At 41.6% G+C, this 27,000-nt stretch overlaps 5 protein-coding genes and 2 non-coding genes across 12 annotated transcripts in view; 4 read left to right on the top strand and 3 right to left on the bottom strand.

Annotated features, from left to right (window-relative positions):
• Positions 1-2,976: 2,976 nt before the first annotated feature.
• LOC131676752 (matrix metalloproteinase-2-like) lies at positions 2,977-9,725 on the top strand. The gene is made up of 8 exons (XM_058956041.1): positions 2,977-3,297; positions 3,376-3,528; positions 3,651-3,769; positions 4,670-4,831; positions 4,890-5,176; positions 5,228-5,737; positions 8,098-8,211; positions 9,414-9,725. The coding sequence occupies exons 1-8, from the start codon at positions 3,136-3,138 to the stop codon at positions 9,674-9,676; spliced, it is 1,770 nt and encodes a 589-aa protein (XP_058812024.1). The 5' UTR covers positions 2,977-3,135; the 3' UTR covers positions 9,677-9,725.
• A 133-nt stretch (positions 9,726-9,858) lies between these two features.
• On the top strand, positions 9,859-11,888 carry LOC131676749 (probable dolichyl pyrophosphate Glc1Man9GlcNAc2 alpha-1,3-glucosyltransferase). The gene is made up of 4 exons (XM_058956039.1): positions 9,859-10,064; positions 10,161-10,433; positions 10,493-10,859; positions 10,914-11,888. The coding sequence occupies exons 1-4, from the start codon at positions 10,006-10,008 to the stop codon at positions 11,703-11,705; spliced, it is 1,491 nt and encodes a 496-aa protein (XP_058812022.1). The 5' UTR covers positions 9,859-10,005; the 3' UTR covers positions 11,706-11,888.
• On the bottom strand, positions 11,851-17,533 carry LOC131676750 (probable insulin-like peptide 7). Its single transcript, XM_058956040.1, has 2 exons — positions 17,072-17,533; positions 11,851-12,041 (listed from the first exon to the last, which is right to left on the bottom strand). Exons 1-2 carry the CDS (start codon positions 17,361-17,363, stop codon positions 11,851-11,853), a joined length of 483 nt encoding a protein of 160 aa, XP_058812023.1. The 5' UTR covers positions 17,364-17,533.
• Trnaq-uug (transfer RNA glutamine (anticodon UUG)) lies at positions 12,188-12,259 on the top strand. Its single transcript has one exon. It is a non-coding gene; the product is annotated as a tRNA-Gln (tRNA).
• On the bottom strand, positions 12,355-12,426 carry Trnaq-cug (transfer RNA glutamine (anticodon CUG)). Its single transcript has one exon. It is a non-coding gene; the product is annotated as a tRNA-Gln (tRNA).
• Positions 17,534-18,395: 862 nt separating the features above from the next.
• Positions 18,396-23,482, top strand: LOC131676748 (uncharacterized). 6 transcript variants are annotated; one of them, XM_058956038.1, is made up of 6 exons: positions 18,396-19,945; positions 20,507-20,677; positions 20,743-20,805; positions 20,871-21,033; positions 21,186-22,137; positions 22,194-23,482. In XM_058956038.1, the coding sequence occupies exons 2-6, from the start codon at positions 20,598-20,600 to the stop codon at positions 23,288-23,290; spliced, it is 2,355 nt and encodes a 784-aa protein (XP_058812021.1). In that variant the 5' UTR covers positions 18,396-19,945; positions 20,507-20,597; the 3' UTR covers positions 23,291-23,482. The 6 variants fall into 6 exon arrangements, with proteins under 6 accessions (XP_058812021.1, XP_058812020.1, XP_058812017.1 ...); XM_058956037.1 differs by having other exon boundaries at positions 18,397-18,773; positions 20,520-20,677; positions 21,186-22,140; XM_058956034.1 differs by having other exon boundaries at positions 18,397-18,773; positions 21,186-22,140.
• Positions 23,483-25,272: 1,790 nt separating this feature from the next.
• Positions 25,273-27,000, bottom strand: part of LOC131676747 (kinesin-like protein Klp98A) — a 42,538-nt gene continuing 40,810 nt past the window's right edge. Inside the window, exons 9-10 of the mRNA XM_058956032.1 lie at positions 26,807-26,979; positions 25,273-26,743 (exon numbers count right to left, since the gene is read on the bottom strand). Coding sequence (XP_058812015.1) covers positions 26,498-26,743; positions 26,807-26,979 — 419 coding nt within the window. The 3' untranslated portion in view covers positions 25,273-26,497. The remainder of the gene's footprint in view (positions 26,744-26,806; positions 26,980-27,000) is intronic.

The raw sequence follows: 27,000 nt of genomic DNA, 5'->3' as shown, positions 1-27,000 counted from the left end.
TCCTAGAAAGTTGTCTTGAAGTTCCCAGGAACTTCTTTTGAAGTTCCCAGGCATTTCGGTTGAAGTTCTGAGAAACATCTGTTGAAATTCCCAGAAACTGCTGTTGAAGTTGTTAGGAACTGTAGTCGACGTTCCCAGGAACATCTATTGAAATTCCAAGAAACTTCGATTGAGGTTCCCAGGGATTTCGGTTGAAGTTCACAGGAACTTCGGTTGAAGTTTTTCAGGTACTTCTGGTGAAGTTTCCAGGTACTTCGGTTTCAAGTTCCCAAGAACTTTGGTTGAAATTCCCAGCAACTTCGGTTGAAGTTCCTAGGCACTTCGGTTAAAATTCCCAAGAGCTTCGGTTGATGTTCCAGGGGCATTGGTTGAATTTCCCAGGAACTTCAGTTGAAGTTCTCAGGAACTTCAGTTGAAGTTCTCAGGAACTTCAGTTGAAGTTCTCAGGAACTTCAGTTGAAGTTCTCAGGAACTTCAGTAGAAGTTCTCAAGAACTTCAGTTGAAGTTCTCAGGAACTTCAGTTGAAGTTCTCAGGAACTTCAGTTGAAGTTCTCAGGAACTTCAGTTGAAGTTCTCAGGAACTTCAGTTGAAGTTCTCAGGAACTTCAGTGGAAGTTCTCAGGAACTTCAGTGGAAGTTCTCAGGAACTTCTGTTGAAGTTCTCAGGAACTTCAGTTGAAGTTCTCAGGAACTTCAGTTGAAGTTCTCAGGAAATTCAGTTGAAATTCACAGGAACTTCAGTTGAAGTTCACAGGAACTTCAGCCTTCAACTTCTCATGAAATTCAATTGAACTTCTAAGAAACTTCAGTTGAAGTTCTCAGGCACTTTAGTTGAAGTTCTCAGGAACTTCAGTTCAAATTCTCAGGAACTTCAGTTGAAGTTCTCAGGAACATCAGTTGCAGTTCTCAGGAACTTCAGTTGCAGTTCTCAGGAACTTCAGTTGAAGTTCTCAGGAACTTCAGTTGAAGTTCTCAGGAACTTCAGTTGAAGTTCTCAGGAACTTCAGTTGAAGTTCTCAGGAACTTCAGTTGAAGTTCTCAGGAACTTCAGTTGAAGTTCTCAGGAACTTCAGTTGAAGTTCTCAGGAACTTCAGTTGAAGTTCTCAGGAACTTCAGTTGAAGTTCTCAGGAACTTCAGTTGAAGTTCTCAGGAACTTCAGTTGAAGTTCTCAGGAACTTCAGTTGAAGTTCTCAGGAACTTCAGTTGAAGTTCTCAGTAACTTCAGTTGAAGTTCTCAGAAACTTCAGTTGAAGTTCTCAGGAACTTCAGTTGAAGTTCTCAGGAACTTCAGTTGAAGTTTTCAGGAACTTCAGTTGAAGTTCTCAGGAACTTCAGTTGAAGTTCCCAGGAACTTCAGCCTTCAACTTCTCAGGAAATTCAATTGAAGTTCTCAGGAACGTCAGTTGAAGTTCTCAGGAACTTAAGTTGAAGTTCTCAGGAACTTCAGTTCAAGTTCTCAGGAACTTCAGTTGAAGTTCTCGGGAACTTCAGTTGAAGTTCTCAGGAACTTCAGTTGAAGTTCTCAAGAACATCAGTTGAAGTTCTCAGGAACTTCAGTTGAAGTTCTCAGGAATTTCGGTTGAAGTTCTCAGGAACTTCAGATAAAGTTCTCGGGAATTTCGGTTGAAGATCTCAGGAACTTCGGTAGAAGTTCCCAGGAACTTCTGTCGAGGTTCACAGGAACTTCTGTTGAAGTTGCCAGGAAATTCGGAAGAAAGTTTCCAGCTACGCCGGTTGAAGTTTCTAGGCACTATCGTTGAATTTTCCAAAAATTTCATTTGAAGTCACAGGAATTTCGGTTATCCCGGAAGCTCAGTTGAACTTCCCAAAAAGTTCCGTTGAAGTTCCCAGGAACTTCTTTGGAAATTTCCAGGCACTTTTTTGAAGTTCTAAGGAACTTCAGTTGAAGTTCTCAGGAACTTCAGTTGAAGTTCTCAGGAACTTCAGTTGAATTTCTGTTGAAGTTCTAAGGAACTTCGGTTGAAGTTCCCAGCAACTTCGGTTGAAGTTCCCAGCAAATTCGGTTGAAGTTCCGAGGAACTTCGTTTGAGGTTTCCAGGACCTTTGGTTGAAGTTCCCAGGACCTCCGGTTGAAGTTCCTAGGAACTTCGGTTGAAGTTCCCTGGAACTTTGGTTGAAGTTCCCAGGGACTTTGGTTGAAGTTCCCAGGGACTTTGGTTGAAGTTCCCAGGAACTTTGGTTGAAGTTCCCAGGAACTTTCGTTGATGTTCCCAGAAACTTTGATTGAAGTTCCCAGGAACTTTCGTTGAAGTTCCCAGGAACTTTGATTGAAGTTCCCAGGAACTTCGGTTGAAGTTCCCAGGAATTTTGGTTGTAGTTCTCAGAAATTCCCAGCAACTTCGGTCGAAGTTCCCAGAAACTTCAGTTGAAGTTCCTAGGAATTTCGATAGAAGTTCCCAGAAACTTCGGTTGAAGTTCCCAAGAGCTTCGGTTGAAGTTCCAAGGAACTTCAGTTGATGTTCTCAGGAACTAGCAGCTCTCGGAAACTTCGATGGAAGCACCCAGGAACTTCATTTTAAATTCCCAGGAACTTCAGATTTCATAAAATCTTTAAGGCGATTTGGCTTAAATTTGAACCAGACACTCCTGGTAGGAATAGTAATCGACTCAGATGGTGCTTACTTTTTTCTGGTCACTCTCACTACAATTCCAGACATGTCAAAATAATTGATATGCAAAACATTCAAATAAATAATTTATTCTCACCGAACAACTTTCCGTGTATAGTGACACCAGTCAGTCGCGGGAGAGAGTTGTAAACACGCGCTGCGAATCGCTCATCCGCTCTTAATTTGCTTACAATGGCGCCTACTTCGTTTCGGTGGTATATTTTGTTGCATTGCCGAGAAGTGGACGCGTGCTGGTTGCTGTGACCGGCGCCCGATAACCATAATTGCGCACGATCGTCGGAGATAACCGAGAAATCCATTTCTTCCAGATCTGACCACTGGCCGACCGACGGGAGAAAGAGAATTAATAATTATTTTCTATGCTCTCGGCGATGGGTGGTAATTAGCATTTGAGCGAACGAAGCTCGTCTTAGTTCGATTGTGCTTCTGGTGGGAAAAAGACTCCTCTGGTTCTGTTCCCATTTGATAAAGGTGAAATGCAATGGCGCCAAAATTGTTTGTGAATGACACTCGCCGGCTGCGTCGAGTGGGAACCGTCATTGTGTTTGTACTAATTAGTTACACTCCGAGAAGATTTCTGGGGGCACCGGTGTGGGATCACGTTGATATTGTTACGTCCAGTCAGGTTCCCACGAAAGCTATGGTGGGTTACAGATTACTAATGTCATAACTGATCGTGTTAAAGCTGTTTACATTTATTTGTACCATTACACTGTGACAGTTTGACTTCATGCGTCGATTCGGCTACCTGGAGAAGGGTCCCAATCAAGCCGAAGCGTTGTACAGTGAGGAGGCGGTGGTCGAGGCGATCAAGAACATTCAGCACTATGGGGCACTGCCGGAAACGGGTCAGCTGGATCAAAGAACTATCCAGGTTAGTTTGGTTCTTGTGTTGAGTCACGGTAAAAGCTGTCAAAGTATGCCATGGCTAAATAGAATCAAGTATTTTCGAGTAAATAAAACGTTTCCTATCTTTCGGTTGTGGTCGAATTCAAGTTAATGTCATCGCCTCGCTGTGGAGTAGTGGACCTCGGGCACCATCAGGAAAACTCGATCCGTCATAGACGGTACGTGATTGGCTCCGAGAGCTGGCGCAAAAGGAAAATTACCTACTTGTAAGTATGTTATCATATTAATATCTATAATCTCTACAACAGATAGCTTAATATGGCCAAAAAATATTCCTTTGATGCCTACATTGGAGTCTGTGGCAACGAAGAAACTCATTACCTTGCCTCATTTACGCCGTATAAAATATCGTTCGACACGCACAGTCATCAAGTGTCCAAACTCAACAAAAAATGCTCCGACATCAACAGACGGTAAATTTTGACAAATCACTTGATCGTGTAGCCCCATCCGTCCGCACCTGGGTGGCACTCGAGCACCAGTTAATCCTTCTACTAGTACAACTTCATTGTCAAAAGACGATCTACGCACCTACTGGACCACGGTAGGCTCCAACCATTATCGGTTCATCTGATCGTCCGCCCATAAAAGGATCGAGGCCTAGCCTGTGTTGCCACGCATTTCATCGCCAGGGCTCGGTTGATAATTGTGATCCACACCAAACACACACACACACCCGGAGACCACCATCGGTTTCGAGCGACGCATGCTTTGATCGGCCCTAAAACTTTCACTGCAATTGAATGTACACCTCGACACAGGTTTGCACTTACGACAAAAACCCTCCCAACCAGCAACTATCGCATCATCAGCGAGGTAAACAGCAGGTGCGATTAATTTGTTTTTGATGGTTCCTCGTTTCGGTTGGAATACTACACGGTGCGGAGAGAAGCGGGAGAGGGGATAACAAATTTATGAACCATACATAATAAATGGGCTCGGCAAAAAGTCTGTTGCGATGATTCGCCCGTCCCATAAGAAACAAGTGGTTGCCATGAAAGTGAAAGGATAACTTCGACGATGAGAAGCCCCCGAAAAGAAATAAAAGGTCGTTCCATAGCTTGCTTCACTATACTAACTAAATCACGATATTTTCTATTATCTAGCATTGCCAACTGGAGTAGCAAAGTAGGCGAGGACTCGGTTGCCCTGTTCATGGAGAGAGCATTTGGCGAGTGGGCCAAATACAGCAATCTGCGATTCGTTCGAGTGTATGATCCTTCAGCGGACATCATAGTAGGCTTTGGAAGTGGCCACCACGGGGACAAGTGAGTTCCGATCGAAAATGTGTCTCCTAAATTAAAGCACTCCATCCACCATTGACAGCTACCCGTTTGACGGACCAGGGAACATCTTGGCCCACGCTTTCTATCCGTACGAGATGAATGCTTACGGTGGTGACATCCATTTCGACGAGGACGAAAACTGGAAGGAGAATTCTACTCATCTAGCGGATGGTGTCGATTTTTACTCGGTTGCCATCCACGAATTAGGTCACTCGTTGGGCCTGGCACATTCCCCGGTGTATTCCTCGCTGATGTTTCCCTACTACAAAGGAATCACCCAAGGTTCGCTGGATTACGATGATATACTAGCGATGTACAAACTGTACAGTAAGTTGATCGACAAATTTAGAAATGTAGCTTACTCAATCCTCATATCAGTTCAGAATCCCTACATTACCGAGGAACCCCATCTCCCACCGAACACAACAAGCGACGATGACGAGTACGAATACGAAGAACCCACGGAGCGAACACCGGATGAACCGGCTTCGAAGCTTCCGGATTTCGTCACCGAAGCTACGACTACAACCGTCGAGATGGAAGTAACGACGAAGCTGTACGATCTACCGATCACCTTCGTTGGAGATTATACGACCGTCGATGATCACATCACGCGACACCATGGAGGCGACGTTACGGAGATCGTTCCGCAGTTTACGGAGGCTATCGCCGATGTTTGCGCCGGTAGCTTCGATGCGGTTGGAGTACTCCGCGGAGAAGTGTTCATTTTTAAGGGGGCCCACCTATGGCGGTTGACGGATAAGTATCGCGTGAAGGAGGGCTATCCGGTGAAGATTTGGCAGGTGTTCCGGGGTTTTCCGAGAAACGTCCAGCAGATCGATGCGGTGTACGAGCGGGAGTTCGATAACAGTGTGGTTCTGTTTTCCGGTGAGATTTGTTGAGTGTTTTTATTTTTGTTAGTACAACAATAGTCCGGGCGGATCTTTGGATTTTTATATTTTCGACGTAAAGATCTTTTACACAAGGTCATTTAATCTTTCTAAAGATCTGAAGATCGATTTTTTTATGGTTATTATTTGTTCAATTGATGATGTGATCATTTCATAGCTTAATCATTTGACCATTTAAACATTTTATCAGTTTATCATATGGCTTTTTGATTCATTGCTATTTTAATTATTTATTTTTTTGGACATTTAATCATCATTTGACAATCATTTGATCTCCCATCATTTGATCAGCTGATTGCCAGATCAATTGATCATTACATCAATTCAATTGATCATCTGATTTGATCAGTGACCAGTTGATCTTTTGGTAATTAGATCTTTTGATATATTAATCTGTTGATCGTTGGATTTTTTAATTTTTTTATTTTTAATCGTTTAATCTCAAAAGATGGTCAAAACCATTTAATCCTATAATCATTTGATCCTGTTCCTGCTGATTCTGTGAAATTTTGATCCGGTGGTCTATTGAGTTTAATCATTTGATTATCGGAACAGTAGATTTTTTGATTGCTCATTTATATTGTTTTGTTGATCTTTTGATCATCTTTTGATCTGTTGATCTTTTGATCATCTTTTGATCTGTTGATCTTTTGATGTTGTTTTTTAATCGGTGGATCATTTTTTGATCGGTTGATATATTATTGATCGGTTGATCATTTTTTGATCAGTTGGTCATTTTTTGATCGGTTGATCATTTTTTGATCGGTTGATCATTTTTTGATCGGTTGACCAATTTTTGATCGGTTGATCATTTTTTGATCGGTTGAACATTTTTTTATCGTTTGATCATTTTTTTATCGGTTGATCATTTTTTGATCAGTTGATCACTTTATGGTCTTTGATCATTTTCTTATCCTTCGATCATTTTTTTATATTGATCATTTTTTGGTCTATTGATCATTTTAGGTCTTTTTATCATTTTTTTTTCTTTTCATCAGTTTTTGATAGTTTTTTTTTATCTTTTGACCATTTTGATCTGTTTATAATTTTTTGGTCTGTTGATCATTTTTTGATCTTTTTACCATTTGTCGATGATTTGATCATTTTTTATCCTTTGATATTTTTTGATCTTCTGATTTTCTTTTAATCGCAATTGATTCTCTGTTGGTCTTCATTTGATTTTGTTTTAATTTTTTTATCCTTTGACATTCTTCAGTTTGAATTTCTTTCGATCTTTCGATTATCTCCATCTCCTAGCTATCGTTTTCTGATCCTTATCTGCTCTTCTTTGGATAAACATGGTCATGCCTTGCTATGCTTTTTTAGTTTTTTTTTCATTTTCGTTTGGTCTTATTTCGATCTTCTTTTGTCCTTTTCTTGATTTTCTTCTTAAACCCTTTTAAATCTTGATCTTCGTTTGATCTTCAAACCTTCTTTTGATTTTCTTTCTAAACTTCTTGATCTACATTGATCTTGTTTTGATGTTCTTTTGACCCTCTTGATCTCTCGATTTTTTTCTTTTGATTTTCTGCTGACCTTCCTTTAATTTTCTTCCCAGCTCTCTTTGATTTTCTTTGTGATCTTTTGATTTCTGTTTGATTCTCTTTTGATCTTTTTGTGGTCTTCTGTTGATCCTCAAATATTCCTTCTTTTGATCTTCTGTAGATCTTCTTTCACCTTCTTTTGATCTACTGTTGACTATATTTTATTTTATTTTTACCATCTTTTACTTTTTAATCGTCTTTTTATCTTCTACAGACCTTTTGTTCGATCTTGCTATGATCTTCTTGTGATATTTTCTTGATTTTTAGTCGATCTTCTTTGAATCTTTTTGTTTCATACTCCATTTGATCTTCTTTTGATTTTCTTTAATCCTCTGATATTTTTTATCTTCTAATCCTCTTTCGATTTTCTTGTGATATTTTACTGATTTACTTTTTATGTTCTACTTTTTTGTATTATTCTTTATATTTGGATATTTTGTTTTTTTAAGTTACGGGGTTTTATTTGAGAAGATATTAACATAGATGCTGGTTCGTCTTTAACCCTCAAAAAAGCAAGCTAAAATCGTTACTTCAAGAAGCACCGCTCCTGAGAACCAGTGCAACTATAAGCCTTTTTGATTTTTTTGTCAGTGAGACAATTGAAAGCCCGAACGTTCATTCAAACTAGAAAATTGTAACCAGCCAGGCCTCTTGCCTATTTGAGGGTTAAGTATTTTTTTTTTTAAAATTTTGAAATCATCTCCCCAAATCAAAAGATTCAAAACTTCCATAAAGCCCAATTCAGCTACAAAAGAAAATTGAGATTAACTGACTGATTTAACTATTCGAACAGGCAAACTGTACTGGATCTTCGACGGGTTGAACTTCCTTCATCCGGAAGCTCGTCCGATCACGGATTACGGCCTACCGGATAGCTTGCAGAAAGTGGACGCCGCAATGGTTTGGTGTAAGTTTAGTTCTAATCCCTTATTCATCTCATTCGTAGGATCAGATTGGTTGGCTTCATACCAACACCAGACCTGCAAGGGTTACGAGTGAGTCCTAAATCTCGCGTACTTTTTGAAATGGACCTATGTGCAAAAGAGAGCCTCTCTTTGTTTACTTTCTCTTTGGATTATCGCGGCTTTACCACAAATCTTTCCAATAATGTTCCAATACACATTGGAAGAGCATGATTTCCACTAGCATATTAAGCAAAGAGTTAAGCAGCAAATGCAAATGCGACCATGTTATTAGCCGAAGAGAAAGTAAACAAGGAGAGGCTCTCATTTGCACATAGGACCTTTTCAATAAGTTTGCTTGAAATATTGAATTAGGTTCTTTACTGAAACAGTTAACCTCACTTTTCTTGACAGTTCGATTGTACTTAGAAAAAATTGTGGATGACTAGATTCGCTCAAAGCAAATCGTAAAGAATTTTTCTAAGTCCATGTAAACAGTACAAGCGAACTGTCGAAAAAGAACACTTAGTTTATTTGTGACGTCACCGTAAAGTATTCAATACTTTACGCTGACGTCACAAAAGAAATCGAGTGTTCATTTTTGACAATTCGCTTGTACTGTTTATATGAACCATATGAACTTACAAAAATTCTAGACAAACATGTCATATGGTCCTAAGTGCAATGAGAGCCTCTCTTTGTTTACTTTCTCTTTCGATTATTACGGTGTCATCATAAAACTTTTCAATATTGTTTCAGTATACATCGAAATACTCTGATTTTGACTAGCATATTATGCTAAAAATTAAGGAACAAACGCATAAACGGCGAGTTATTAGCGGAAGAGAAAGTAAACAAAGAGAAATTGTCATTTGCACTTAGGACCAAGAATTCTAGCCAAACATGTGGCTAGAATTCTTTGCAATTTGCTTCGAGCTAATCTAGTAGCCCGCAAAAATGTCTAAGTCCATGTAAACAGTACTAGTGAACTGTCAAGAAAAGTGAGGCTAACTGTGTCAGTAAAGAACCTAATCGCGCATCGTAAACTTGTTCAATCACATTTCAACATTATTCACTATAGTCCACTTTTGCTTAGGAATTTGTCCTATATATAACGAGGAGTTAAATGAATAAAGCGACTGAGATGAACCAGGGAGCAAGCATCCATTAGCTAGTTTACTTTACCTAAGTGCCACTTTTTCCACAGCCAAAAACCAGAAAACCTACATTTTTGCCGGTGACCAATTCTGGCGGTACAACGACACGGCCGAGCAGGCGGACGAAGGTTACCCAATGTCGATGGACCGATGGTACGGCATACCGACCAATCTGGACGCGGCCACTTCGGTTGCTAGTGGTAAAACGTACTTTTTCAAAGGTAACTACTACTGGTTGTATAACAATGACCGGGTTCGCCCGGAAAGGGGCTATCCGCGGAGGGCGAGCAACATTTGGCTTGGGTGTCGTTAGAAATATGCTTTATAACGATAGATTAAATGCACTGCCAGTTTGAAACAAACCAACCAACGTTCATTTTGAAAGAACAAGATCTTGTGTGCAAGCCCACTGCGAGTGAAGTGGCGGGCTGAGCAAACCTTGCCCGCCCATTGAACTGAAATTGGGTAAACAAAAACAACTCAATCGTAGATGCATCACGTCGTGTCTGTGTGGCAGTCAGTCAAGTTCAGGTAAACGAAACGCATCAGAGTCGAATGAAATGCGAAAAGTGTTGATGTAAACAAAAGTGTGTCGGCAGTTTTGCTTGAAGCGTGTCTGGTTGTCTCGTCGAAGAATCCAACATGTTTTGGCACCTATTTTTACTCGCTTCGGCGATTAAAATGATGTTCATTCCTGCCTAGTAAGTACATGTATATTCATTGATTTTTTCATTCATAAAATCGTCCTGAAAGGGCTAACCGTTATGCGATGGATCAAAATCAATTTTTTTCTGCAGTCGGTCGACGGACTTCGAAGTACACAGAAACTGGCTGGCCATCACTCATAGCAGGCCTCTGTCCAAGTGGTACCACGAATCAACCAGCGAGTGGACTCTGGACTATCCGCCCTTCTTCGCTTACTTTGAGTGGGCTCTTTCCCATGTGGCTGCCTACTTTGATCCGGCTATGCTGATTGTCACCAATTTGAATTATTCCTCCATGAGTACGGTGATGTTCCAGCGCTTTTCGGTGATTGCTGTCGATGTGGTTTTTGCGTTCGGAGTCAAAAGGTTAGTCTGGTTTTACACTCGGTCAAATTGTCAAAGCAATAACAACAACACGCTTTCAGATGTATAAATGTGCTGGCCAAAACCAGCGGTCAGCATGTTATTGGATCCGCACTGCTACTGACCAACATTGGGTTGCTCATGGTGGATCACATTCACTTCCAGTACAACGGATTTCTTTTCGGATTCCTGTTGCTGAGTATAAGTTATGTACTGACGGGAAATTATCTCGCTTCGGCATTGTTTTTCGCCATCCTACTGAATCTGAAACATATCTTCATTTATGTGGCTCCGGTGTACGTCGTATTTTTCCTACGATTTTATTGCTTCCGCAATGGTGCGGCACCAATTAAACTAATTAAGCTCGGTGCCATTGCCGGAGGCATTTGTTTACTTTCGTTCGGTCCTTTTTATGACCACATTCCGCAGGTATGTAACGTTTTCATCTCGATTGTCAGATTTATTGAATGTTATTACTTCCAGGTACTCTCAAGGCTGTTCCCATTCAAGCGAGGACTAACCCATGCGTATTGGGCGCCTAATTTCTGGGCACTATACAACTTTGCCGACAAAGTTCTGTCGATTGCACTAGGAAAGAAATCATCCACAGCATCCAGCACTGGAGGTCTCGTGCAAACATTCAATCACGAGATCCTGCCCTCCATTCCACCATCGGTGACATTTGCCTTATCCGCCCTTTCCATGCTTCCCACTCTTTACAAACTCTGGACGCTTAAACACTCTCCCACCATAGGACTGAACTTCATTCGAGCCATCACTCTTTGCGCCTGTTCGTCCTTTATGTTCGGGTGGCACGTGCACGAGAAAGCTATTCTCATGGTCATCATACCACTCACAATTCTATCAATCACAAACCGAACCGACGCTCGTTGGACTCTTTTCCTCGGCATCGTTGGTCACTATTCCCTTTTCCCTCTTCTCTTCAAGTCGGAACTAGTCCTAGTCAAACACAGCATGCTCGTAGTGTACACCGGAATCAGCGTATTGCTTTTCCGAAACATCCACGGAGGCCAATTTCTATCTATTCCGGAACGGCTCTACCTGTACGGATTCGTATTCCTTTCCCTGTTTGAAAACATAATTCATCCTGGCCTAAACCTTAACCGAACGCTACCCTTCATCCCGCTGATGGCAACCAGCGTGTACTGTGCGCTGGGAATCGGCTACTTCTGGCTCGCCTACCAAAGACACTTCCTCGCCCAAACCCCATTCCATGCGCCAAAGACAGGAGTTTCGAAGACGAAAAGCAAATAAACATAACTCACACTCGCTAGCCAGTTTGCATCATTCCCAAATATACATATATTTTAGTTTGTGCCACTAACCAACAAGAGCGATCAGTCCGAAAGCCAAGCTTTCCCCCTAACAGCCAGCAGCGCCTAGCGTCCGCCGCCGCCGACTACTTCCGGTAGCGGTTGATGCGTTTGTTCGATGGACAGTACTCGGCGTATTCCTCCCAGGTGCAACCAATCCGGGTGCAGCATTCTGCCGTAATCGAACCACCCGAGCGGCGCTTTCCGGTACGACGAGTGCGCAGAAAGCTTTGCGCCTGCTCCGCACTGATGGTCCACCGAGATAGCAACGGTTGAACTGATGGTAAAAATAAAGTGATTAATGTAGTAGCGATTGCGCAGGGTTGTCGCGGGTTGCCTACTGGTAGGCGATTATTGTGAAATGTTTTGAGACTTTGAAGAATGGGAAAATGTTATGTACTTTGTATCGAGCCTCGCAAGCAAGGTTCCATGGTGTAATGGTTAGCACTCAGGACTTTGAATCCTGCGATCCGAGTTCAAATCTCGGTGGAACCTCTTGTTTTTTGTGTGATGGAAGCGCTTTTGAAAGTGGTTTGTCGGTAATGCGCGCACCGTAAGTAGAATGTACCTACAGTAAAAATTAATCTAGCAGGTTCCACCGAGATTTGAACTCGGATCGTTGGATTCAGAGTCCAAAGTGCTAACCATTACACCATGGAACCAGGCGGCGAAAAGACAGGAAATCAGTTTAAATAACTAAACAATAGTCTTGCGGTAGGACAGGATCCACCAGCTGCGCGTCCCTGGCTGCCGAACCAATCTTAAACTGGATCGTGTGGAAGATATATTTCGAGTTTTTCTTGTTTTAGACCGGTACTTCATTTTATTGATCCAGTGATTTAATTTGAAATCTGCAGCACATAACACATGCTAAAATTAAAACCGGTTAACAATCTACACCAACACCAATCATCTCATGCTCAGAGAAATCAGCGGCATCCAACGATCTTGATTTAGCACAAACATCAAAGGTGGTCGAACCACCATACAAATGGGACGAATAAGGGCGCGTCTACCCTATTAGTAGCAGAAAGGAATAGGAGGATTTCAACCAACCCCCCCCCCCCCCCCGCCGGGCAAAAGGGAGCGAAACGAGACCTTATAATTCGAAAACTAAAGATGATTTCCCATGGAATGTATAATGAGTGACCGTTCCGAGCTGTTTCACCTGATTGTGCAGAATCAATTTGTAAAAAAAGAATATTAAGATATATTTGTAGAAATAAAACATATTTCGAATCAAAATTGGCAAACATGTTGAAATGATCAACAAAGTTCTTTAAATGCCCTTTAAAATTAAACTAGTGCTCAAATCGTATAAAAATTGAAAGAGCAACAAGCTTTTGAAGTGAAGATAGATTACTGTGAAAAACTTATTTTTTTTTCGGTTTTCTTCGGCAGCAGAATAGTATGGATGTTAGGCAACACACCATTCTGGGCAGTGGTCACGCCGCTGAGCAATTTGTTCAATTCCGTCATTTCGAATGGGCAGCTGCGGCTGACGCGGAATAATCCTGGCCTTTTTATTTCAACGGGCTGCGTTTCCTGCCAGCTCCAATATATCGGCGGCGAGATATTTCATTATGACCGCATACCCCGGTTCTGTATTCGCTTCAGTTTACGCTAGAAGCCAAATGGGCTGGCCGTCGAATGAAATCAGTTTACTTCCATCGCCATAGAGAAGAAGCTTCGAACAAAAACTGTTCAGGATTTGTGACATGTAATTAGCGGGAACCAACCAGGAATAAGCTTCAGTCGGATGATTTAAAATCGGTTTTTCCCGTGTGTGCGTTCAAGATTTGCGGCTCGGTGCATGAAATTAGCAGTAACCGATCACGACCTGGCTTCGGTCGGGTATTTTGAAATCCGGGTTTTCATCGTGTATGCTACTCTCTAACCATCGGAAATGAAAATAATCGCCTCTGCTAGTAGTAAGTGCCTACACAAACTGATTCATTCACCAGCCGTGTACAGCTCACAAATATTTCCTTCTCGGTATTGTACAGCACTTTGAAGAGACGCCCTGTACGCTCGGACCAGCTCAACACGATTGATAATGAAACAAATCTGTAGCGGACCTACATTAAAAACTTTTCATCATTTGAATTTTCGGTTGGTGCGCCATATTGACGGCTCTGATTAAGATGAGCTGAAATTTTTCACCATTTTCGAGTAGTTTTGAGAAGATTTTTCAAAACAGTTCTACGTTATTAATGCATGTCATACATACCTCAAAATTTTATACAACATTGTTGAACTTAATTTCAACAAAATGGCAAATAAATTCATTAAATCCATGCAGTACAGTAAAAGATATAAGCGTTCCAACCTTTACGCAACTTTTCTTCCGAAATTTTGAAAAGGGCCCATATATTGAATGGTAAGTTGTTATTGACGACAAAAATGGAGCGAAATACTGTATAATTTTCGAAAAAGATAATTTTTATTGGCCTACTTTGGAGTCCTAAAAATAATTTCACTGTTGAGTTACTTAGTACTTTGGAATGGTTCTATAACCTCATATGGACTGCCATTCCAAATTATTGATTTGTATTGGCTGGCGCTGGAAGCAATGTTGCAACTCTCGCAGGAGACAATGTACCCCCGACTGGACAGGCAGCGCAGTTGGCGTGCTTTGAGCTACCCCTCGGTAATGATGAAATATGTATGAATTTCTCACGCAACACTGCCTCAGTCGTTGGTGAATAAATCTATAACGGTTGGTTGGATTGTCTTGCAGTCTTCGACAAACTTGTTCGGCATATCTTTAAAAGCTTAACTCCTTCCTAGGCCCATGTTTAGATGATTACAGCGACCTCTAGCGACGATTTTGTGAACTGCGAGTATTTCCCCATACATTTTGGCCAAAAATCTCATACAATGTCAATTTGGACAATGTCATTTTTCATGATTTGAAACGACGATAGGGGGTGTAGACTGCGAGATGTTTTTTTCATATAAATTACCCTAATGCACACCCCTGTAATCAGACGGCCCACTACGGTAAACCATGCCCCAGAACAACTAAAACATACTCATCTACAACTAACACCACCAAACATCCTTCGACATCTGCTGAGACACCACAGACAGACGGCCAAAAAAATAAACGCCGGACAAATTTTCTACGATATACCCAAGCCAATAGTTAACATACCTAGGGAACAAATAAACAAGAAAGAAGTCGGCTATAACGAAGACACCCAAAACCATCAAAAGCACCAAACACCTAACAGCGAAAATCAAAGATCCAGCGACGAGGACATGGACGCAAACACGAACGAGTGGGGGAGAGGGCAGATGGAATGATCAGCAAGTGGCGGAGGGTAAGCCTGACCAGCAGGAAATAAAATTAATACAAGAAGCGGAAAGCAGTGCGCCCAGAATAGAATTGGTCATTATATCTACAAAGTGGATGGCTCTTGGCGCTAAAATCTTATTAAATGAACAAAAAGAAATTCACAATCTTCAATGTTAGTGATCGTCTTCAAAGCTTTCTGGAAACTTTTTGATTGGAAGAGTTACGCTATCGCCACATCCGAAAAAATCGAATTTGCAGAATAGCTTCCACGGAGAGAAAAAGACACAGCTTTTGGTCTGGTGTGATTTTCGGCACCATGTATCAAGCTTAGACTAATTAAGCACCCGCGGATAATGAATGGCCACCCCATGGTGGGACAAAGACTGCTCAGACATGTACACGGAAAAGCTCGTATAAAGCCTAACTTTAAGGGTTAAAGGCGCAAACAATTTTTTAAAATTTTCTGAAAGTTGTCTCATAGCTTTAATACGTTACTATGATAATTTTGAGATGGTTTTCGCAATGTTGTTTTTAAACAACATTGCACATTTAAGGGTTAACTATGAAGCACTCGGCAGCTTCAGCAAGTGCTCGATGTTAAAGTCGGCAATGAAGATCTTGATGAAAGTAAAAAACGCAGTTATTGACCCCGGTTTGTTGACGAGTTAACAAGAGAAGCATCTATTAGAATTCTTTGGGGCACGGCCCAACATACACACTTAGTTGAGCTCGTCAATGTCCCGCACAACCGATCGGGTGATTATACTGATATCTCGGAAAAGTGTCATTAGCTTGCTGATTTTCAGCGAAATATTTCCCGAGTCTCAGTAAACAATAATAGCTTTTACAGAGATCTCAGCGAAAAATGAATTTACCAAATGCTCGGCTGTTTAAATCTCGGCAAAAGTTGCAAAAAATACTGAGATTCGGCAGAACAAATTAAGTGTGTATGTGCAACCGAAACACTACCAACGAGAGCGTGAAATATTGAAACCGTTCAAACTTTTTTTTTCGGTACAAAAAAACCACTGCGTCGCGTTTCTTCGCTCCACCGCGAATGAATCAACGTTTTCAAATTGGTACAACGACGCGCTAAGTTCCAACAAAAACAAATTCAACTTGTTGAAAAATCTAACTAAATCTGGGAAAAGTTACTTATTGAGTTTATTCAACAAGATCTGAACAAAGTTTTTAACAGTTAGCAAAAGAGAAATGTTTTCTCTTTTATCTGGCGAGACGATCTCTGATCGGCGAGTAACGGAACAAATATTTGTTCAAAAAACCAAAATAACAGCCTTCGGCCACAATGCGTATCGGCCGATTGTATTGCTGTACTTCATCAAAAAGTTTATCGACAAAACGATTGTATTCTGCTTCCACAATTGTGCGCGTCACGAAGAGAAAAAAAGCCTGTTCTAAACACCACTCAAGTATAACGAACATTAGAAATATATTGACACGTAGCTAGCAAGATATGGACCCGGACTACATTATTAGAATTTGCTGTGTGTTCTGCAAATATGGTGAGTTTGTAATTTAACATCCATTTTAAATCAAATTAAAACTGAAATTCTTTATGATCCTTTTAAATTAGGTATGTTCTGCTAACTGGTGAAACCATTATAATACACGCCTTATTGCTATGGAATGATGAAGTTTGCCTTGCAATGAAAACTTCCAACACAGAAATGAAAGATCGAGGGAGGCATTAAATTCATAGAATAAGGTTATTCAGCTGGAACTCTTCATTAGAGTAGGCGTTGTATGTCCTTGCAATATAACACAAATCCTATGGACCTTTAAGAGTTAGAGACGATAAATATTGTGGACTTATTTTCCTCAGTTCCTGCTCTATTCAATATACCAGTCTCAAACTGAATCGTTTGTCGATTTCTTATATCGCAACGTTTCGACACCAATTCTGACACTTCTTCAAGTATATCAAAACGTCAGCTAATCTATCGTTCCCACCGACCAAAAACGCACAGAACAAAATAAGTATTTACCGCTCGTACGCTTCGCCAGTTTCATCTCCGTCCCAGAGAAATCATTCCGTCGCGAGATCCGGTAGATATCCTTCTCGCAGGCCCAGTACAGATGCCGGATCAGTTTCTCCCGGCAGCGGGAGTGACTTTCCTGGTGCCAAACCTTTTCCCAGTCGGCCTGGGTCCGCTCGCTGAACGTTACCTCGAGCGCATCGTCGGCACTGGCCGCGGCACCACTGACACGCACATCGAGGGTAACATCCAGCAGGACACACAGTGCCGTCAGTGTCGACAGCGGTAGCCACATCCCCATCGTTTGAAAGTCCAATCAGTTCCAATTAGGGGCACTTCACTTCGGCCGGCAGTAAATTCATCCCGGGGTGGGGTAGATGATTGGGTATGTTTCACTAAATAGAATTCGAACACTGGTTGTGCACTAGCGAAGAACTGAACCGTGGCCAGGACCAGACCGAAATGAGACCACCATTCGCTGAACGGGGGACTTTTATAAGCAAGCCGTCTGATCTGTGCGCCAATCGGCAGTATTTTATCACTTATTGGAAACGATATCAATGTGGTACATTTCCAACGGAGCAAGAATGCAATTTTTTTCGCTTCCTTTACCATCCTCAACAGGTGCGAGTCCTGATGCTGCGGCCGGCTATCAACGGGTCAACCCATGTGTAGGTGTGCCGAGATAACAAATTCAGCACATAAATTAGCTGCGCCAGGACAAATAAAGACCAGATTCGCCGATGATTGTTGTTTGCTCGTACCGCAAACACAACGGATTCGAAACAGGTTTGTTGGTGAGGCAGGGGTGAAAATGTAGTGATTTGTGCCATTCTGCCCCGGTAATGGGCTATCTTGAGAATCTCGTCATTAGTTCCGTTCCGAAAATAGCAACTTTTGCAGAATGCTTTATAATCGGCCGAGGGTCGAATGCTCAATGGGTGCTAATCTGGCCGCAAAAGGTTATGTGTGCGGTTAGATTTCAACGTCGGGGAGCATCGGTGATTTAGAGTTCACGTTATGTCATTCATGGGTTGCGATAGTAACTCGAATAATATTTTTCCAATGCATTATAATTTTTTATTTTGAAATTTTCGATTTATGGACGACAGAGAGAATCCAGTATTATCACAGATGTATGGGAGACATTTTTTAAACGAGTTGATTTGGTTTTAAGAATTGAGTCATTCTAGCTTCTCTCCAATATTTACAAAATCCATATAATGACAGCTTAAACATACATACATAACAGAATGAAATATTACTGTTTACATGGACGGCTATTGTGTTTACTGTATTGACTGTTTTTGAGTTTATTTTCTATTTAGACATTCGGTTGAATTGGAGAGATCGCAGTAGCCATACGCGTCGGACGCGAATTTTCTTTTTTTCGCTCACGTCAATTTTTCAATAATTGTTTCTGCAAATTAATGTTTGTTGATTGCTATTCGTCCTTTTTATAATTTCTACGAAGTGTTGCAAGTGTACAAGTAGTGCAAAAGGGAGTGATCAGTATCAATTTGTGTTGTCGGTTGTCGGTATCTAATACACTTGAGGACAGAGGATGGATCGATTTTTGATTTAAAGCTCTACATCCAGGTCGCTGCCGACTGCATAGATCAAAGAAAAGGAACATAGACCTAACAGCGAGTGGGCAGAAGACAGAGCATCGACTACAAAATATTGCTCCAAATATAACATGGATTTTCCGGTGAGATTGTTTCATTTTGTTTATAAATCAGGATTACAAAAAAAATGCTTGGTGCGATCAAAACGGTTTTCTTTACTGGTTGATCCTGCGATTTAAGCAAGAGAGCTTCGGATCGTTTGGACTATTATTTGGTTGTTAGAGTTTGCGCTGTCGAGGATAAATTCGGCGATCATCATAGATTTATCGTTGATTTCGGAAAGTTTTTTTTGACACATGTTGGAATGTTGGCATAGAAACTGAGCTTCAAAGATCGGTCATGATGCAACGTAGAGGCTCTTTCGGCACCTTTTGCGCTTCCCATGAAAGTGTCATTACAAAGTAGTGACGAAACTGCTCCCGTATTGGAGTCCTAATATAATTCGCGTCATAATGATTGCAAGTGATATTGGTATTGATTAAGAAACTGCTACTTGTTACCACACTCCTTAGAACATGTCAGAACAGAGAAGACTGCTTTTGTTTAGTTTACTGCAAGAGAAGGAGGAGCGAATGCAGAAACAATTTTTGGCCATACTTTCAGGTTCTTCAGGTGCTGCAACCTATTGTTTTCTAGTAGTTAAGGCTCAAGAAACCTTTTTTGAGCATGTGTGAGAATTGAACGCTTAGTAGTATGCGTAGAAAAAATGTTTTCAGCTTTGCCACCGGTTTATCCATGTAAAACCTTTTCAAAACTCTAAAAGTTGATCATCAGTTGATTTATTAGATCATCACGATTAAAATTATGCCAAATAGTTGGTGGAAAAACAATTGACCATCGAGATGGTGCTTTTGAAAAAGTGGCTGTGGTTTTTTTTCATCGCGCAGTTTTCTTCGCAATGTCCTTGAGAAAAGTTATTTTATTAACAAAAATGTAATTAAATTATTCAGACGAGTGATTGGACCTCTAGACATTCGTCTGAAATCTGCCAAACCCTTTCGGAATACTTATTGACGGGCATAAACTGAAATAGAAAGCGGATTTTTAAATGACTCATAGTGACATAAAACCGCTTGTTCCAGGTTGACATTCACCGATCGTGAAAGCAAACAACAAGTACTGGTCACCTAGGTTACCAGGCTCTGTTTCCTAAACCGAAACACAACGAAAACTTGACCATCTGGCGTTAGTTTGTTTCAGTACGGAACAAAAACAACACCCTTTGTTTTGAGGTCCTGCAACTCGCTCCCATCTGGTGGGTTTCACGGTAACGGAGGAAGAAAATTGAAAAAATAACTAAAGTTTGTTTAGTTGGTTGAGTTAAATGTGTGATACGTTGCAGTGCCTAATCACTTGAAAGGAACGCAGTTTCTATCCATTCATAATTTGTACAACAAAATCCATTTTCTGCTTCAAATCTTTGACGGTTACGTAATCGTGTCAGCTGGGATCATCACCGCACTCTACGTTGAATAGTCTGCACAAAAAGCCATAGAACATAGAAATCATCACAATCTAACCTCACAAACCTTGCTCGTTCGTCCAAGGGTCATGGATGGTGTGCGTGTTCAGTGAACCCGAACTGAAAGTCCGTTCCTTCCTTCCGCTCCTGCATAGCCAAGCGTGACCTTTTGCTGCAATGTGGGGGAAAAGCGAATCCTACGCACGAACATATGATTAGCACTTTTCAAGCATAAATTCAGGCTCGTTGGGTTCGATTCGTGTGCTATGACTTTTATAACTTTGTTTTTCCTCGTTGCGCTTTTCGCCATATACCTAATTTAGTATCGATTTTCTATCTGCACATTCAAACCAGCATTCAATTGCAGTTGTTCAGTGTGGGGTTCGTGACTCGATTGTCCTTGAGTTGATAACTTGCTGGAACCGTCGATAGAGCATCGTGCGAAATGTTCTCCACTGAGCAAGACATCAATCGGTATAACTACCGACTTCGATTCCAGGAAATGGAAAATAAGATAAAGAAGTGGTAAGTTGAGTTCGGTTTAGTTTCTTTTTCAACTTTTTTTATGAAATGGTCACATTGTCCCACAGTGAGCTAGAACGTACTCAGTTGGAGCAGAAGTTCGGTCAGCTGATGCAGGAACGACAGGAATGGTAAAATAGTCGTCAACCGATCCGACAATTTTCTTCAAACTACCTGACTCTACCTTATTTTTCAGTGAGAAGACTGCAGCACGTTCTCTAAAGCTCAAATATAAACGAATGAAGGACCTGGAGAGACAGCGAGCAGAAAGAAACGAAGAGTTACTACGGATGCTACACAAAGTGGACCAGCAAGCAGCTTCCCTAGCCGCGAAAACCGATCGTCTTAAAATGCTCAAGGTAAAATTACTCTTATCAGCATGTATTCTTAGTTGCCCTGTACACTAAGAATCGACTGATAAGTCTATCGAAATAAAAAGTCAGGATTCTAAAGGAAAATAGTACCATGACTACTTTTTGGATTCAAAACCAATCGCAACCATTTCTTTCAGACCCAGTACGAATCATATCTCATCCGATCCTGGTCATCGCAGCGAGCTCTTCCGATGTCTCCGACTCCTTTCCAGCATTCACCACAACTCTTCCATGGAGCTTCAAATGACAATTTAAACCTTCTTCCTGCTCGATGCCATGATCCGCCGAAATCGGAATTCGTCAAATATCTCTCCGACATGACCCACTTACAAACGACAGAAAACAGTCCAATTCCTCCTCCGATGGCCCTATCCAACTACATTAGTAACCAACAGGCGCAGGCACCATACTTTCCTCCCACTTACCAGTCAGCAGCTGGTCCCTCTTGGTCCCATCCCATTCCTCAAGCTTCATCTTACAACCCTTCTTTTTACAACCAATCTTCAGAACCAGAAATCCCTCCAACACCCCAACGTATCGCAACTATTCCTCCTTCGACTTCCCGTAAGCTCAAACTCTCCAACGAGGAATTCATTCACTACATCGACAACGAAATTCTGAAGGGGCCCATCTCTACCGCACCGGCTGAAAGTATCGTGACACCACCCTGCATCGTAGTTGATCCACCCTCGGTTGCCTCAGCGCCCCACCCAACGGTAGCCCCCTATCTGGAAGATGTTGCCAACGATGAAGATATATTGCCGAAACGACAGGATCTCTACGGAAGCTCAGCTCTTATCGAGAAACTGACCGAAGCTACTGCTGCTCTTACGACCGTGAACGATCAAAGGTCGGAGGATGATGGTACTACTGCTTGTGTCGTAGATAGTCAACCTGACGTTGCTACAACGGTAGAAAAATATTCTGAGAATACTGTACAGTATGAAGCCACACAATCTACATCGCAGGAAATAATAGACGGCGTGGATGACAGAAACGAGCAACCTGTAAGGCTGGAAGCAATTGATTCAAAGTTGGTTGAAAATGAAGATCTGTATACTTCAGAAGAACAACCGCATCTCACGGAAAGCAGTAAGTACTTTAGTTAGTTTAATCATGATTGTTAACGATTGTTTATTTCTTAGGCGATCTAAGGCACGAATCGGAACAAAATAATTTGGAATATCAACAAGTATACAGCCCAGAAACTGATTATCTACAACAACAACAACAACAACGCGAACAATACTTTCCAGAAGCCGCTGACTATCAAGGTTATGTGGAAGGTGGTGCTCAAGAGTACTCTGCTCAGGAGCCTGCAGATTACCAATATAGTTACGAACAGGCTGTAGTCGAAGAGCAAGCTTCCACAGTTCCAAATATTCCCGCAGAGAACTCTAATCACTGGACAACTGCACGGGAAGCAGTCGAATCGAAGGAATACGCAAACATGACCGCAGCACGATTTCCGGAATCAATCGTCGAGGTAGCTAACAATGAAGAGAAAATTTCCGAACGAGTTGAAAAACAGTCCACTTCAAAAGAGTCTAAGCGTAGCTCTCCAGAAGTTATACCGGAAGAAGAACTACCTGAAGAGGCGGAGCAGCCCGTGACAGAGCAACTAGATTCCACTCAAAACGAAAACTACTCCCAGTATGTGCAGCAGTACGATCAAACTGCGGAGCAGGAAGCCTACCAATATCAGCAGGAAGCTCCCGAACATCCCTACCCTATGTACGAGGATCAGACAGGCCAAATGGAACCCTACCAGGAGTATTCAGCAGACGGTGCAGTTGATCCGAATCAATATCAACAAGCCACCGAATATCCCGGTCCAACGCAGTACGTATTTGAGCAAGACTACTACGATCAACAGCAGACGGAGAATCAGCAACAGTATGATCCGAACCAGCCGATCTACTACGGCACTGGTGCAGCGGCGGAGGAGCAGCAGAATTATTACACGACCGAACAGCAACAGGAGCTTTACGATGAATCGCAACAGCCACAGGAATACGAGGCTGTCCCGTCAGCTTACCCAGGTGAGACCATTCCAGAGGAACCAACGTCAGTGCTGCAGGAAGAAGAGCAAAATGAATCCAAAGTTGATGCACTGCCAGCGGAAGATGAGCCGGTTGCGATTCCGATAAATGACGAGGTTCAAGCAACGGAGAAAGAGAAGCATGACACCACGGTTAGCTCGACAAATGATGAGAGTGATTTCGATTTCTCTACTCAGTAGATATCAGTGATTGGCACCAATGCGTTGTTGAACAGTTATTGAACTCTATGTAGAATAAAGTTTCAAATACAATGGAAGCGGTTTGTTAAGAGCGGAAACAAGATAAATGTCTTCAAAACTGAAGTTGGTTGAAGAAAAACTTTGGACTTGCAAATGCCGAAAATTGTTTGAATAATATACCGAAACGTTTAAATTATGAAGAAAATAAATTTTCGTTATGCAACATTGGAGTTTAATTCTTTCAAACTTTGAATCAACTTTAATATGGTACAACGATTAGTGTTTCTAAAGTTCGGGCCCTCTAGAGTAAGTTTCTAGTTACTTCTTATGAAATCTGACTAACGATAATGACCGAATGCTGGCGAAAACTTGTTCAGGATTTTGAGGGAACAAATACTACTCAGGTTTTTTATGAAATTCTGCCAAGAACTTTGACAGGATCGCTGGAAGCCCAGGATCGCTGCTCACTGTAAGCCCAGGACCGCTGATCGCTGGAAGCCCAGGATCGCTGATCGCTGGAAGCCTAGGATCGCTGATCGGTGGAAGCCCAGGATCGCTGGTCGCTGGAAGCCCAGGACCGCTGATCGCTGGAAGCCCAGGATCGCTGATCGCTGGAAGCCTAGGATCGCTGATCGCTGGAAGGCTAGGATCGCTGGAAGCCCAGGATCGCTGATCGTTGCAAGCCCAGGATCGCTGGAAGCCCACGATCGCTGATCGCTGGAAGCCCATGATCGCTGATCGGTGGAAGCCCAGGACCGCTGATCGCTGGAAGCTTAGGATCGCTGATCTCTGAAAGCCTAGGATCGCTGCCCGCTGGAAGCCCAGGATCGCTGATCGCTGCAATCCCAGGATCGCTGATCGCTGGAAGCCCAGGATCGCTGATCGGTGGAAGCCCAGGATCGCTGATCGCTGGAAGCCTAAGATCGCTGATCGCTGGAAGCCCAAGATCGCTGCTAGCTGGAAGCTCAAAATCGCTGATCGGTGGAAGCCTATAATCGCTGATCGCTGGAAGCCCAGGATAATGTGTATGCGGAAATCCACGTGAGAAATGAACGTTTTGGGGCACCACGTAACTTTAAACGAATTGTTTACGCGGGAACCGTGGGTTTATTATCTTGGATTTTTGTGTTTCGAATTCATCACGACAGTAACTAGCACCAATTTGGGGACAAGTTAGGCGATGTATCTCAACTAGTACCCAAATTAGAACTATTTAGACACTATATCCAAACAGTCGCACGACATACATGATACCCATACAACCGGCAAGTCCCGAGTGATGTCCTGGGAAGCAAAGCCAGAAGCTCTGGTTTGCTGACGAGAAAACGAAAAAGAACGATTGCTTTTTGGCGAAGGAACCAAGCATTTGGAACTAAGCGATATTTATTATTCAAAAGGGAAAATTAGATTAAACCAATTTGTGCAATAAAGGCGCAAGATCTAACTTAAACTAAGATGGATTTTTCCGGTGCATCGTCTGACTTGGTCCCAAGTTGGTGCTTATTACTGACAAGATGAACCCGAAACACAAAATTTAAATTAGGTCTTACGCCCTCAATGCACAAACTGATGTAATCCAATTTTTCCCTATAGGGTAATAAATATTGGATAGCGGGTTAATTAGATCGTGTGACAACCAATTGCGACCACAACCGTTCAAATGTAATATAACCGCATTGTTGTGAAGAACAACAGCTTCCACTGCAGTTGCTTCTAAACGAATCTAAAATTCCCGACGAACCAATATGGGTACTGGAACCAAATGACCTGAAATTCTCACAACAAGCAACATTGCCTCTTCACGGACAAGTGTGGCCGGAGGGCATGTAGGGAGTAGGGAAAACGTTGCCTCTGATCATATAAAAAGATAACAAATGTCCAGTACTTATGGCTCGGAGATGTTTCGTTTGCAAACGCACCTTTTCTAACGATGATATACTAACCGTTATTCGGATTGTTCTAGATCAATTATATCCTCCACGTCTGCCACAATTGTTTATATTTTGCTATGATTCTATTCTAATACAAAAAAACTGACACGTCATCTGTTACATGTATCGATTCAGATCGTTATTTTAGACTTTGTTTTGATTTTGTTCTCATCGCTAGCTAATGTCGTATAACTCGACGAATACAATTAATTCCACGTTTTGTTTCAACGGTACTAATTTGAATGCAACACCAAACTGCTATGCTGTACTGTCACCGTTCATTCTAGCTAACAAAGATTATTTTTATTGTTTCAAGCACGATTACTACATTGGCTTGTACGGTTTACAACTAGATTGCCATTTCATAGATTTGATTTGTTTGTTTGTTTGTATTCTAGTTTGTAGATGTTAACACTTAGAAACTATCCTTACAAACCTAGGAATCAGGATCACGTTGGTAGTTTGACAAAGCTCGCCTTTTAGCTCTGTTTAACAAATACAAACAGATGAATTAACACAGTAACGGTTATATACAACGCGATTCGATTAACGTTGTTTCTGCTGTCTTACAGTAATAGTTTTTTTCCATCAGTTTTAAATATAACTTTATCTACTGTTTTTAAACTAATGCACTTACCAATGAAACTAATTTGTCCTCCATTCTACGGGATTGATATTTTTTCATAAGGGGGATGAAAAATCACAGTTGTTTGTATATGTGTATGTATTGTGAGTCGAAATCATCACGAAGAGGTCTCAAAACTGATTTTCTCATACATAAGGCAATATGATCAATTGTGGATGAAAAATTGGGCAAATAACAATGTTAATTATATAGTTTTTTTTTCCAAACAAATGAATCAGTTTTTTTCTGTTACACTCAGGCTTTGAAATCTGTTTTGATTCACTCTCAAAACTGGATCAAGCCATCTGGCTAATAACAATAGTACGGGAAAACGCTCAAAGGCGATTCAAGCCTCTGATCCATCAGGGTTCAAATAGAACAAGAGGTTGACTCCATTACCAATAGGCAGCACTTGCCATGCACAGATCTACATAATTTATTGTCGTCAATATTCTTCCTTCCTTTCATTTGTGTTTGTTTTGGCTAGCAAACATGTACTAATTAAAGCTAAGATAAAATTAAAGAAAACCTATGGACTACTAATTATAGTTTTGTCCTATGCACACACGTTTTAAAATCAGCCTTACAAATCTTTGTTACTTTCCGCTTTAGCTCTGTTTCCATAACTTCAATTCCTTCAAAAACTGCAACCTAACCTGTCCCGTGCTTTCCCGTTTCGAACAAACCCTTCTTGAAAAAACCCGAATGCAGCTCAATCAGGGTAGCCTTAGTCAGACCCGGTCGACCTTCGCCCTCGTAGATAGGGCTATGCGGTAGTTTCGAGCAAACGATCAGCAACCTCCGGAGGTAAACTTCCAACTGACGCCGGCGGTTTTTCGCCACAGATTCCGTGTTCGAGGCAAATAGTTCCCGCCGGGGAAATGGTATTGGCGAAACCTGTGAAAAGGTAAAGGAATTAAGAACTCTAAATAATGGTCATGCCCAAGCCATCCACTTTACCTTATCGCCGTACATGTTCTTCATTTTGAGATGCAACTCCCGGAACCGGCTGTACCTTCTTAACAGCGTCCACCGATCATCGGGTAGGTTTATCTTCACCTCATACTCGTAGTGGGTTTGTTTTCCCGCTCCTCGAATTATATACGTTGGAATATTAATCAAATATTCCGAACCTGGTGCGACAGAAAAAACAA

The sequence above is a fragment of the Topomyia yanbarensis genome, chromosome 1, assembly GCF_030247195.1.
Source record: "Topomyia yanbarensis strain Yona2022 chromosome 1, ASM3024719v1, whole genome shotgun sequence".
Taxonomy (NCBI): domain Eukaryota; kingdom Metazoa; phylum Arthropoda; class Insecta; order Diptera; family Culicidae; genus Topomyia; species Topomyia yanbarensis.
The sequence above is the reverse complement of the archived record's forward strand: the minus strand, read 5'-3'. Positions and strand labels throughout refer to the sequence as shown.

Coding starts and splice junctions, on each gene's coding strand:
- LOC131676752 (XM_058956041.1), top strand. CDS start 3,136: ATGGCGCCAAAATTGTTTGTGAATGACACTCGCCGGCTGCGTCGAGTG. Junction 4,832..4,889: donor AGTGGCCACCACGGGGACAA/GTGAGTTCCGAT, acceptor CACCATTGACAG/CTACCCGTTTGACGGACCAG. Junction 5,738..8,097: donor CAGTGTGGTTCTGTTTTCCG/GTGAGATTTGTT, acceptor CTATTCGAACAG/GCAAACTGTACTGGATCTTC.
- LOC131676749 (XM_058956039.1), top strand. CDS start 10,006: ATGTTTTGGCACCTATTTTTACTCGCTTCGGCGATTAAAATGATGTTC. Junction 10,434..10,492: donor TTTGCGTTCGGAGTCAAAAG/GTTAGTCTGGTT, acceptor ACACGCTTTCAG/ATGTATAAATGTGCTGGCCA. Junction 10,860..10,913: donor TTTATGACCACATTCCGCAG/GTATGTAACGTT, acceptor TATTACTTCCAG/GTACTCTCAAGGCTGTTCCC.
- LOC131676750 (XM_058956040.1), bottom strand. CDS start 17,363: ATGGGGATGTGGCTACCGCTGTCGACACTGACGGCACTGTGTGTCCTG. Junction 12,042..17,071: donor ACTGGCGAAGCGTACGAGCG/GTAAATACTTAT, acceptor TTTTACCATCAG/TTCAACCGTTGCTATCTCGG.
- LOC131676748 (XM_058956037.1), top strand. CDS start 20,598: ATGTTCTCCACTGAGCAAGACATCAATCGGTATAACTACCGACTTCGA. Junction 20,678..20,742: donor GAAAATAAGATAAAGAAGTG/GTAAGTTGAGTT, acceptor ATTGTCCCACAG/TGAGCTAGAACGTACTCAGT. Junction 20,806..20,870: donor ATGCAGGAACGACAGGAATG/GTAAAATAGTCG, acceptor CTTATTTTTCAG/TGAGAAGACTGCAGCACGTT.